This window comes from Pyricularia pennisetigena (assembly GCF_004337985.1).
Source record: "Pyricularia pennisetigena strain Br36 chromosome Unknown Pyricularia_pennisetigena_Br36_Scf_16, whole genome shotgun sequence".
NCBI lineage: Eukaryota > Fungi > Ascomycota > Sordariomycetes > Magnaporthales > Pyriculariaceae > Pyricularia > Pyricularia pennisetigena.
The window spans coordinates 68,133-81,276 of NW_021940928.1; the positions used below are offsets into that span (position 1 = coordinate 68,133).

The following is a 13,144-nucleotide window of genomic DNA, read 5'->3' on the forward strand; positions in this document are numbered from 1 at the left end:
GTTTTCTATAAATATTTGTGCCGTTGTTTAAGAGGCAAATTACAGTATATAAACGCTCCTGAAACGCAACCTCATCCCACGTGCTCATTCGAGGCGAAAGACTGTCCTGCGTACCATGCTTTCCACTTGTTAACACGCAGAATAATATTATCACAACGAAATGGAAACGAGGGCAGGTATCCAGTGAGGAGTGCAATATTAATGTACCTTGGTTTCACCAGGAATACATATCTTTGGCGGCTAAAGGGGAGTTCCGCGTATTCCTTACCCCAGGAAGCAGCTCGAAAGGAGTGGTCTTCCACTGGGTTCATACTGCTGTAAACCGCGAGAACCCGAAAGTCAAAGATGTCGTTCTTGTTACCAAGCCATCCGGAGACGACAGCGTCGAGTTCACGGCGAATGGCACAACTGAGGAGCAGCTCAAAAAGCTTGCACTCTACTACTACGAAAAGTTGCGGAAGCTGCTACCGGGCATGTCATTCGACGATGGCGTTCGCCTGGAAATCGGAGCCAGTGGGGATGGGAGGCTTTGGGTTATTGAAGTCACTCCATGGTACTCGGCCCATTAATTTTCAGAGACCAGCTTGCCTTGCCCAAATACTCAAGTCTGCAAGGCATTCGCCTCATCTGTGACACGTTCTTTGGTACGTTCCAAAGTCACAGGCTTGTAAGTGGCTAAGGACGCACAAGCCAATAGGACTAATATCAATAAAGCCTTCTTCTCTTTGATGTGATCAATTAGCCATCCACCCTCCCCTCATCACCCGTAGACTGGAGATAGGAGCAACTGCTTCAACAACCCGTCAGTTGCGTTGAGGAACCAGCCATACAATCTGTCTCAAAGCTGCCTAAAGACGTATTGGTACCCGCGCCTTGAATTTTGCCCCCTTTTTGACCCATATAGTGGGCCTCGATAACGTCAAGTTCATCCAGCGCTGGGTTACGCGCGCCGAAGCACCTGTGCTTTCCGAGCCGTATGTCCCCACCATATCCGTCTCTGGCGGAGGCGCCTTTGGATGGATTGCCTCGAAAAGCAACCCAAAAGTGTTTGGCGAACTTGCTCAAAGTGGGCATGGATCCGCAAATGATAAAAAGGTTGGCTTCGAGAATGCTGGAAAAGCAAGTGTAAGGCTGGGGCTTTTTGTTACAAGATCAATATTAAAAAAGAAAAGACTTACGACCAAACGTTTGCAGGTCCTGCATCCCAGGGAATGTCCGTTGAGGTTAACAACGCAGGTAGAAGTTGCAGTCGGAAGACCGAAGTGACGACGGTAAAACTAGCAATGCTTAGAATAAACAAAGCGCCGAGCTTCTGAGCGCAACACATTTGAAGCCGAGAGATGATCGGGGTTGGCAGTATGAACAGAATACAACCGGAGGCAATATTGGAGACTGCGATCGCCATGTATAGGACAGCTGCATCAAGACACTGACCCGTACCCAACAATTCTGGCACCCAGAACGACCTAATGGGCTTGCAGCCAAAAAGGAGCATGCTTGCGATAATAATCGTGTAAAGGCTGACTGCGCATATGGTAGCCCAAATCGTGCGGTGGAACCATGATATCGGCGCAATTTTTCGGTAAAACAACAATATCGAAATTTTCGTAAAGCCGTTGCAAAGGATAAAGGAGGGCGCAGCAACATAAGAGACCTATGTTGAGGCAGAGTTTTAGTAACGTGAGGGGCAGAAGACCAGGCAGAAAGGAAAACCTACAATCATGCTGGATTCGAATACTTCGATTGGCATTTCCCATGTGTGATGGCATAAGCCGCCAATGACGATTGAGTGTATTTGTGATGACTGCATTAGCATGGAAAAGATCTATTTGTCTGTTAGAGTGGATAACCAGGTGATAACTAGACGGATATCAATAGTGAGTTGCGGAGGAAAAATACAGCTACATACCCAGGCAATGCACATAAACCAGTCCTCAATATGAACGGCCTTGACGAGATAAACCTTGGTGAACATGCGCTGGCAGAGCGCGATGAACGCCAGAAGCCCAACGATCCCAAAGACGAGGAAGTGCGCCAGCGCACTCTGTTCTGCCGGGTTTTCGAAATCGGTGGCATAGCCATCAGGAGGCAGGACGAAGACGGTGACGCCGTTTAGCACCGGAAAACCACTCGAAGAGTTTGCAGACATGGCTTAGAATCTAGGTTGCTGTTGACTTTGGAAAGGTATGATCATCTGGGGTTTCCTCGAAAATAAGCGGCGTATCGAGACGAGTGAACGAGAGCGGAAGTATAAGTTATATAATGCGATTGCTGTTAGCTAATCCTTGCCAGGTAACCTAAAAAGCGTTGCAATGTGGTACGGTTCCATCGTAGTCAGCATAACGTTCATAACCCTTCTCCATTCAACTCCTTTTCCCTTTTTTACATGTGGTGTTGAAGTTTGCACAACTCTGTACTCGTGCTAATTAGTATCTGCGCATTGGTTATCATCAATTTCATGACAACGCGGTGTTAAACATGCTGCGCTTTCGAATGTAGTCTCTCCAAGTCTTTCCTATTTTTGTCGTACATTAGTTTTCAGGAGATCCCATGTTTGACGATTGCAAAATAACCGTCGTGAAGTATTTCACATACGCAGCCCCACCGCCCTTGTCTGCAGTAAAGGGATTAACCACCGTATGCGACCGGATTCAATTTAATTCTTGCCGGGCTATCAATCCCTGCTAACTACAGTAGATCCTAGCTAATGACCCGTAGGCTGAGCGAGCAGTCTCGGGTAATCGGGATACCTCGGCCATTGTATGGATTGACAGCGAACCAAACCCCCTGTTTACGTGGATCGCAAAGGGTCGTGTGCAACCATAAAAGGCGAGCTCCTCGGTTTTTGATTAACCAACAACAACCTTATTCGCCACCTGCTTAAACCGCTCCTTTCCATCTTGCACGACTTTGATCAGTTGTATTGCCATCGGGCACATCCGTTATGCATACCCAGGTCACGGTGTTGGCCGCATACGCCGCTGTACTCATCCCCGCAGCTTTAGCGGCTCATATGGTCGTCCCTAATGTCACTCCATCTGTGGCCAGCAACTCCATGCAGATGCTAAGCTACATCAAAAGGAAGCCCTGTATGCGACGTGATGACTTTTTAAGACATTGGTTTGAAGTTCATGCGCCCATTGGTCAGTTAACCATCCGGCTGTTAGCAGCTTGCAGATATTGTAAATTCTTTTGCGTGTTTTTTGGTCTAACTCATTGGACCTAAAAAATCCCACAAACAACAGTTGCCCCTCTGACTCTTAAATTTGGCATCACTGGCTACTCCCAGATCCAGGCATTCGGGCAGATCCTTCCACAGAACGCGGGCGAGGATGATCCGGCCTCAAATCAGTTGACCTCGTTCGACGGTATTGCCTCGTTCATATATCCAAATGCCTCGGTCCTCTTGGACATGCTCGCTCACCCGTACTACACTGCGGTGGTTGCCAATGACGAAGCCAAGTTCATCGACAAGAAAGCCCACAATGGCGGTCAGGTGGCTGTATACGTCGCCGAGGTAGTTCCTGTCGTCGGCTATGGCAAAAACGATACTGCTGTGGCGGTGGACATCTGGACAGGGGATGAAGCCACCCGGGAGAAGTACCAGGCGCTATTTGACGAGTACGGCAAACGACATTTTGGCTGAAAGTTGTCTTTAGCTATTGAATGGGCAGTTATATATATATATATATATATGTGGTAGAAAGGGGAAATGAGCTCCGTCACTTCGTTTTTTAGTCGGTTAGGGTTTGAATATTAGTTTTTCTGGGTATAGCATCCAAACCGATGGACGAAGGTCCTGTTCCCGTTATGTTAAATTGGTCTGACAAGATTCGCAGCCTGATGTCCCGATGCCAGAAAAAAGACCATCTCTACGAATTGTGAAAGTTTTGAGGGATTACGCAACTAAATTTCCGATCATTATGCTAGATATGACGGGATGCACTGAATGGCTTGGTTGATTGATCGCTTGCAGCTTTGAACGCCCCATCTGCTTTAGAAGTAGTTATAACAGTCACAAACTTAGCACCAAGAATCTTATTGAACTTTGACTGTGGTACTTTTCGTTACATCCAACAGAACAAAAGTCCTATTAGGAAACCATCCGTTTTTAGCAAAAGGACCGCCATAGCCTCGCTTCTTCGCCACTTAAATTTCCTTGCATTGGCTTGGCTTTTGTTAAAAATCTGCAAGACCGAAACTGATTCTTTTGTGTAGGATCAGTCCTTTTACGACGACTGTTTCTGCTGCACGGGGATATGTAACGGAAAGTGCGCATTTTCATAACATGACGAGCACTTTGTCTACATTATCAGGAGGCGGTTTGTTCCTGCTTCTCGCTGCCCGGCAACCCTGGATCCGAGTCTTCCGCAGATTGTTCTGGCCTGACCATCGGCGGCAGTACGCAAAGCTTCCGCGCCGGCATGACTGCAACCAGCCGGAAAGAAAGCTATGCACAGAAACAATTTGTTGTTTTGTGCCTGGCTGGCCACATAATTTCTCCCTGGCGTGTGTCTAGTAACATCTAGCTGCGCGTGGAATAGAAAATATGCAGCCAGCCCAAAAAAAGAAAACGAGAGCCTGACTGGTTCTCCCCGGTGTGTTTATTGTTAGCTATGTGGGGATCTCCAGTGATGGTATCTGGGCAGTTGATGTTGGTCCTGCTGTAGCAGGAAAGTAGGCAACCCATACTGGCCAACTCTTGGGTTTGGCGGGTAGGGGTGGGGCAGCTCAAAAGCAGCTCGCGAAACGTCAGAACAACAAAGTCCCGATCCACGTTACTACCTCACGAAAGCATAGCGGTTTCTTATCAAGTACAGGGGTGCGCTGCCCAGGTTTGCAATCCTGCCGAACAAAAGGGATGTGACCACACCGGGTTTGATAAATTAGGCTGCAACGTCCATGTTACTCGGATGCGATATGCATGGCAAGTTTCCAAAAATGCTGTGCCACCTGAATATCCCTGGCCGTATTTCATGACCCAAATGATAAGGAAGATCAGACCTTGGTTGCCGCCCTGGCCGGATGCAGACATTGGTGTCATCAGGGGCAGACTTGGTGTTGCGAAATCTAGAACTTTCAAGCCGTTATGGTGGTTGCTGGTGGGGCTATCTGCTATCTGCATCGCACAGCTTCATTATCCTATCAGGTCGTCCAGTGGAAGACGCTGCCCAAGCCACCCACAGTTCCGAGAGAATATAATTGATGGGCTGGGTATTATTGAGCCAGAGATACAGCTTGCGTATCGTAGTCGCCACACACGGTTTGTTTTATGTTGCTGCAAAATGTTCGCAACTGAAAAAGCTCACTTGCTCGGCAATCATCGCCCTAAGGATGCCCGGTGGAATTATCGATGGATTCCCTATGCACTTCTATTGTTGATGTGCGTTGGCTGTAATCCCATCCTGTTTCTCCTGCACGTCGAGAACAATTTACTTGCCGCCATTTCCTTCCCTCTGGACCTCCTTCAGGAACGTTTATGGGGCTTTATGAAGCCCATTCTGAATGCCGTTACAGACGAAGCGCTGAGAAGAACGAACGACCGCTCAGTGAGACGACTAATCCGCAGATCCGACTCGCTTGCTACTATCGGAAAAACTATGCTGAAAGTTGAATCGGCCTTCATCACCCTCGTCAAGGTCCTCAGTCAAGCAGGCTTTCCGCTGTACCTAGCAGCCTTTTCCTCGATCGTGTTGACCGGGGCTTTGGCATTGGGCACGTTTTGCCTTTTTGGTCCAAATTCAGAAGATGCACAAAGACTCAAGTCTTCAAGGGACGACAGTGTGTAAGTATTCTGCTTTTCGGCATCTGAACTTCAAGCTAACTGATGTTTCTACAGTGAGGGTTTGGCGCCCAAAGCCATGGAGGACGGATGGCTCTATACGGAATCCCTGCAAAGACTCGAACGGACGGTGACTTTGTGGAAATTGTTCATTTGTCTCGTGGTTGTCCTTGCTTGGTATTCTTTGGGTGCAAAAAGAGCGGATATCGCGATCTTCGCCAGGCTAGCACATCAGATAAGCTCTGCTGATGACAACTTTCAGAAAATGAGCCAGACTTACCAAAAGTCCGCTCGCATCATACAAGAGATGTCAATGCAGGGCGGTGTTTTCATATGCTTTGCTTCTACATGCGCGAATTTTGCGACTCGCAGGCGTTTGCGGGGACCAGACATCGAAGCTCAGTAGGCCAGTAGTTACTATGTATTGGGAGCGCCTCAGGCCAGTGCCAGCCGTTGATGGGCAGAATAAAATCTCAACAATCGATGCATATATGCACAGCATCGTATGCTCATCGGAGCTGCCAAACATTGGCAACATTGATCCGTGGTATACGCAGCTGTTGAATCTTTTAGCCAGGGCTAGTAACGAGATCTAGGCTTGTTCTAGCTGCTCTGTTGGGTACATGACCTATCCACCCACTACACCCTTACGTCTCCACTTTTGCACGCCTTCGTCCACGAACCCTGCTTGCACCGCTGCTGGAGGTGGAGACTTAAGGCGGAAGACACTAGCGCTTTCCAAACAACTGTAGGCTAGGAACAAGGCTATGAAAGGAGAACCACCATCCTTTCCAAATGCATGCAGCTCGATCGTCTGAGGGGTCCCAGTAAATATTTCAACACTATATTACACTCTCCCTGACCGTCTTGTGAGCTCATTTGGGTCAACGTGGGTATACATCGCTAGAAAACCAGCTTCAGAAAACACCGTCCCTTTCCATTCTGCATCTTGTCGCCGAAGATACATATTACCGTACAGTATAGCGCATATCTATCGACCTGCCGCCCTTATGAGAGTTTCTTCGTTATTCAACTTAGCCATCTTGAGGCAGCCTTTGTCCTGAAGCGACCGAATCGCATGCCTTTTGGTTGTACTTCTTCCTTTCCCTTTGACGGCACATCTTGGCTATCATGTGCACCTACCAATGTGTATGTTGGATAGATTTTCGTCCGTTTATCTACTTTCTTCACCTCCAGGCAATGTTTCCATCCGGGAAACCAGAACTGACCAACAATACCCCTTACAGATGGAATACAGCTGCGGTCATAGGAGGACCATTGTTGCGGAGTGGTGTGACCGGTATATAAACAAGCTTCAGTCGCACATTCGACGTCGGCCAGAGATACCATACTACACCAAGAACGACCAAATCTGCTGTAAGTTGCCTAACTAACGCCTGCTGGCTTTAGTAGACCTTTGTGGTTTGCAACAATCACCGGTATGTGCGAGCCATTTGAGCTGATCTTAACTCTATAGCCCATTGCCATGAGCATCTAAACCCAAGGCATGTTCCATGGATACCCTCGCGCGAGCAACAAACAAGAAAGTGAAGCCTACCTCTCTCCCTTTCAACAAAGGCATAATAATACAATATAGCAAAGATGAGGAGATTTTGATCAATCATACAATACTATGGGATGCTTGTGCCAACGAGCGCCACATCCCACCCTGGGTGAACAAGGCAACCAAGGTAATTTTTGCATCTGTATGTCCTACGCTCGTGTTCAGTATTCTGAAAATACCGCTTTGCCCTGCTGTATTCCGGGGTGGTCAGCTTCGAATATTGTACACCATGAGTGTGTGAGGCCCGGAAATGCGACTATCTGGACTGATCGTTCGTAGGCATCACGTAGCTGCTGTGGGCGACGCCATTGAACAAATACAGCTATTTACCATTCGTGGTCTCTCTACGGCCATCCTTAGAAATGGCGACTGCGATTACAGCTTGCCGACTTGTGCATGCAAAAGAACGCCCGCCATAATTAGCGTATCCAATGTAAGGTCCCTTATGACACACAACCAAGCTATCGGCGTACGGGCTACCCGCCGGTGTTAATTTATTTTACCCCGACTCACCCCGGCTTCTACCCTTGTCCTTTCGTTTTCCTTTCACATCCCTGTCACATCACTTTTCCCGACCCACTCTGACTTTTACCCTTGTCCTTTCGTTTTCCTTCACCTCCCTGTCGCTTCACTTTTTCCTAACCCACTCTGACTGTTTCCTTCGCCCTTTCGTTTCTCATGATTCTCTAGCTTCTGAACTCCCTCCGGTCCACTCTGGCATTTTTCCTGATTTGGTTCTGCGCCCTCTATCGGTTGCCCTCCATGAATGCAAGTACCGCAGAATTACAAGCTAACATTAAGTGAAGATCTTTGGTGGCCAAATTTTCATGACCATGATCCCCAGACTCCGGCCGACAACATCCTCGATGCTAGACTGAAAGCCAAATATTGGGGCGCCATGAACATCACTTGCCGGCCAGTCATCAAATCTATACTGATGCGAGATTATCAGGGGATGCAGGAAGGGCTCGACATGACCGATCCCCTGAATGAGCTCCTCGATCCCAACGACAAAACTGTTTTGGAAATAGCAGAAAAGGGCATCAATGCGCTGCTTCATAGTACCAAGGCCTTCCACAATCTTGCTGAGAGGCGGTATATTGTCACCAACATCTTTGGTACCGCTCAGGCGTAAGTTTTGGGGAGTTGTGCTTTTTCTTCTCCTTTCCCCGCGCTGACTTTTGTTTGATGCATTTTAGTCAATGGGGCAACCTAATTACCCTGGCCGCGGTCTACAGGAACCAGCACCTCTCACATTTTATCAACCCTGATGAGCTCAAATCCCTTTTCGATAAGACGATACAGTTCCTGGAGGTTATCTCGCATCGATCAAGCGCTCTCGAGGTTAACGGGAAAATCCTCGTTGGTCTAAGGGATTCTCTTTTTCCCCAGGCTTTCCCGACCCGAAACGCTTCCGACCATCAGCCCAAACCCGTCCGACAATCCAATGGCGCAGTCCGTCTTCCATCCCTGTCGATGAGTCCTGTGCACAAGAGTCAAATCGGTCCTCCATTGGGGAACATGCACCTTGGCAGCTATTCTTCAGATCGTGAAGGGTAAAAGAATCATCCTCTGTCTGACACTCGTGTTCACTAAACTCCTGAAGCGCCTCCTCAATTATGTCGTCAGTGGGCTTGGAAAAGGATTGGCCTTGTATATTTATACCTCCTCATCACCAGTAATACCTTGAGTTCCTAAGTACTACTATCACGAGCCTTCTCAGCAGACTGAATGGTTGGCTTTTCGCTTTCTTGCTTTCGTACTGACAATGTGGGCTCCTCTGGGAGGGCATCCTCGTACGTGGCCTTGGTGACGGGAGGACGTATTTCAACGTCCGACACGTACTGAGCAGCCGGTCGAAATTTCTTTGTGTCGGCATTATACGTGATCCAACGTCCCTCTTTGACGCCGTCCTCTGACGTTCCAATCTGGGCGATTTGGTAAGCGAGCCATAGACACCTCTCACGACGCTGATCTTTCATCGATGGGGTTTCAAACGTCCTTTCGTCTTCTTCCATGTTTTCATTGACGCTGAAATGGTCGGCCGGGAAGGCCATCTCCGCCCACACAAGCCCTCGCATTGCCCAATCCTCGGGCAGCGGTCTCTGCTCGGCTGCGCGGGGAAGCTTGAGAGTCTCGTCTTTCTCAGGAATCTCAAAACCCGCTGCAAAAGAGTTCAAGCATGAAGTCAGTAGATTCCAAGGGAATGAAGCCTCGAGATGCGACATCGCTAGTCGTTTAGCCTCAGCCCCGCCTGGGCCATTCAGGATGGCCATCTGATGCAAGAACATGAGTATAACGGTGAGATAAGAAAGTATGTTCAAATCCCCCAGCCGTGAAAGAACAATTGTATCTGTGCTTTCCACAAACTGGAGAACTTTAAAGCGCTTGGGGTCGACCACGTCATCTTTGGCCTCCGTGACGGTGGCAACTGGATCATTTTCATCATCAGTATCGGACGGTTTCTGCGTCTCTGAAGCTTCTTGGGACTCAGCCGAAGTTGGCTCGTCCCCAACTACGGTTTTCGGCATGGGGCTGTCTTTGGTCGAAGCGTCAAATGCCCTCATGAAAACGTTGGTAGGCAGGCCGTAGTCCAAAAGTGCACAAAGATTTGTTACGGCGATTTGATATCCTGCCTCCAGCCAGTGGCGCGCGCCTTGGGCCACAGCCAGGTCGAGGTTCGAAAGAAATTCATTGCGCGCATCTTCGAGATCTTCGGTGCCCTTGCCGGTGAAGAAAGTCCCGTGACACCTGACCAGCGCACGATCAACAGGTTGCAGGTTACCGTGTGTGCCAGCCATGATGGGTTCGAAAAGGGTGAGAATTGAGTCCCTGGCGCTGTTGAAGGGAATGGGTACACACAAGCTTTTGGCGTAGTAAAAAAGCTGTGCTAAAACATTAGGTCTCGCCAAAATTGCTAGATGGTGATACAGGCGTCCAGTGGTGGGAGCCTTATCGCTAGCTCGCGAGTACCAGCCGCGAGAAACAGCTGTCCAGACCTCCCTGTCGCGAACATCGTCGTCTTCGATGGCCATTCTAAACTCACGCAATACCAATTAGGCGGGCAATCTTTCCAAGGAGCAGAACACAAAAAGAGACGTACTTACCTATATCGTGAAAGGTCTCCCAAACATTCTATCCAAGTAGATTCAAAAGCTGGCACAGTTTCATACAAAAGTGCCATCATAGAGTACGAGGAGTAGATGAATGTGAGCATGTACTCAAGTGAATCTGGTAAACGGTGCCTCAACAGCTCCAAACTTCAAGCAGAACAAAGGATCAGCCTGGCCTGCCTCGCAAAAAAAGAAAACCGTGACGAAATTCTCATGGAGTCTTACAAACTATGGATGCCGTGTCGCCACATGCGCGCTGGCATTGCATATTTGGCGGCAAGTCGTCGCAGCGCTGGGCTCGCCGAAGGATGCTGCGAGGCGAGAAAAAAGTCGTGGTGCTCGTGTAGCAACGTCCGGTGCAAGGCAATAAGAGCCTGCCACTGGTCGGTGTTGAGCTTAGGGGAAGCCGAATCGTTATTGAGCGAGGTTTGTGCATTGTCGACCTCTATGCATTTGTTCTCGACCATAACAAGACTAGATTATAGCAGAATTAGTACGACATGGATCTCAGATGGCAGCCTCCCTCCAGATGAGCCACTCGAATGCAGGCAGTAAGGCTTCTTGTCACACGGACCCCCCTTTCGGCAGGCAGGCAGGCAGGCGGGAGGCCGCCCTATCTTGTGCTTTGGTCCACGCCGGGGCCGAGACTTACCCAGCATATATGCCTTTTACCTCAGCCACCAACTGCTCCTGACCTATAGGACGCGTCTCTGGCTGCTTTACCAACTCGTTGACTTTTTCGACTTCACCGGTGGCGTCGCTGACCCCGCCACCTCCCATTGAGCCCAAAGCGCGCCGGCTCTGTTGGCCCGATGGCCCAACACGCGCATTATTTGTTGCTCCGTGCGTTTGAGTGGTGGAGGCTCCCACCGCCGCCTGTGAGTTTGTCACTGCCGGGGTTACATCCTGCCAACGTGATTTGCGCGCCCGGGGCATGGGTTCAAAACCGTTGTTGAGATCTGTAGCCGGTTCTTCTGCTGTTCCTTGATGCGCGGTTGCTGTCGTTGCTTGGGCAGTTGAAGGGGTACCTCTGGGACTTGACGAAGCGTTTTTCGCATTGATTGACAAGGCTGGTTCTTGTGAAGGAGACCGCTTTTGCCTCTTAGCTCTCCGCTTGTCTAGGCCAGCGTCGTGGTCCGCGTTTGGGGTAGACGAATCTCTTGATTCTGATGCTCCAGCTCCCCGCCTAGGGGATCCAACATGTTGAGGAAGATGTTGACTGGATGTCCGTCCAATGCCAGCCGGTTGCGGGCATTGATCAGTCTGATTGTTCGGCATATTTTCTCATCCCAATGCTCTGGGGGAAAAAAGTCAAACAGAAGGTGATTTACGGTCTGCGTTACTGAAATCAGAGACGCAAACAGACGATGATGATAGCTGGGCTTTATATGTCAATCATATACCGCATAACCTTGCCTTGGTTTCCAAAGGCTAGTCAGTTGCCTTCTTTTTGCGGACTGCACGAGCGAACCAATGAGTTGCGGCTCAGATGCATGCAGTTTTCGGGCAAACCGAGCCGATAAAACAATCCATGCCGTAAACTGACTTTGACTCATCTATCGTAGTCAGCGGGCGGTTCAACGTTACCCAGCAAGCATGAGGCGTTTTGGGCTTTCCCTTACCTAGCTTTTGGGAAGTTGCAAGTAAATCCTGGTGTGATTCATGTGAAGATGAATGGAAAGAGCCGCTGGTTCTAAAAAAACGAATTATGACAGTTGAGTGTCGAACTAGGTTTGCAGTTAAGTGATGTACCTGAGAGTAATACAGACAACCTCTTCTGGAGGGCTGACTTGCATTCATCACCAAACACCTCATTGCAGTTTTTTACTACATTTCAAATGAAAAGCTAACGACAAAGGGTTAAACTAATTTGTCCACTTCCAAATCTGGCCGGGCCAAAAGGCTGCTATGCTTCCAAGTTTTTCATACCGGCTTTCAGCGACAGGTAGGCTAATTAAGCCACTAGGGTGACAGGCAGCAATATTTACTTACCCCTGCATACGGAATACCATCCGGTTCTCCGTCAAGCTATGCCTCATTCCAATCCCACTCGGCAGCGGCAGTATTTACTGCGTCGGTCACTTCACACACAAATCGGGCGCACGCAACTTGAAATTGCAATCGGCTTCGAAACAGGCCTATTTGATTTTTGTGGAAGCGATTGGTCGGCCACGATCAAAAAAGAAGGCACACTGATTGACCGGTGCGAGGCTGTAATACGATGTAGCTTGTTTGGAAGCCTTGTTTTGATATCCTTACGGATTATCGATATCATCATCAATGTGGTTGAAGAATCAGGGGTGAATTTAATGCTGACTTTTCTGCGGGAGTCTTTTGACGGGCTCGTTCCTACTGGCCTTCACCCCCAAGGAGCATCCCGGCACTCAACTTGGATATGTTCCTCTCGATCTGCACTTGGCAAGATTCTTCGCCCTCCTTGCTTTGCGAATGCGGTGTAGGTTGACAAAAGGAGGTCATGCAGTGTTTCAGGGGTATTTTCTCTTGGCACATTTCTGCACTAAGTAAATGGGCGAAAGAAACTGCTTTGGTATTGCGCTGTAAAGTTTTGACAAGTTTTAACGCGATTCATACCCCAGCGCCGTGATACCTTTCGCAGGAATTCAACCCTTGCACAGCCGCGTTGGCGAACCATGACAAACAAAGGCAACCACCAACGATCTAATC

The 13,144-nt window shown here is 48.9% G+C and overlaps 2 protein-coding genes across 2 annotated transcripts; one reads left to right on the top strand and one right to left on the bottom strand.

Moving 5' to 3' along the window:
- Positions 1–8,244: 8,244 nt before the first annotated feature.
- PpBr36_11144 (uncharacterized protein) lies at positions 8,245–8,906 on the top strand (the record flags this gene model as incomplete). Its single annotated transcript, XM_029898247.1, has 2 exons — positions 8,245–8,477; positions 8,546–8,906. The coding sequence occupies 2 exons, from the start codon at positions 8,245–8,247 to the stop codon at positions 8,904–8,906; spliced, it is 594 nt and encodes a 197-aa protein (XP_029743361.1).
- A 134-nt stretch (positions 8,907–9,040) lies between these two features.
- On the bottom strand, positions 9,041–11,239 carry PpBr36_11145 (uncharacterized protein; the record flags this gene model as incomplete). The annotated part of the gene is made up of 3 exons (XM_029898248.1): positions 9,041–10,382; positions 10,685–10,933; positions 11,112–11,239. 3 exons carry the CDS (start codon positions 11,237–11,239, stop codon positions 9,041–9,043), a joined length of 1,719 nt encoding a protein of 572 aa, XP_029743360.1.
- Between the last annotated feature and the right edge of the window lie 1,905 nt (positions 11,240–13,144).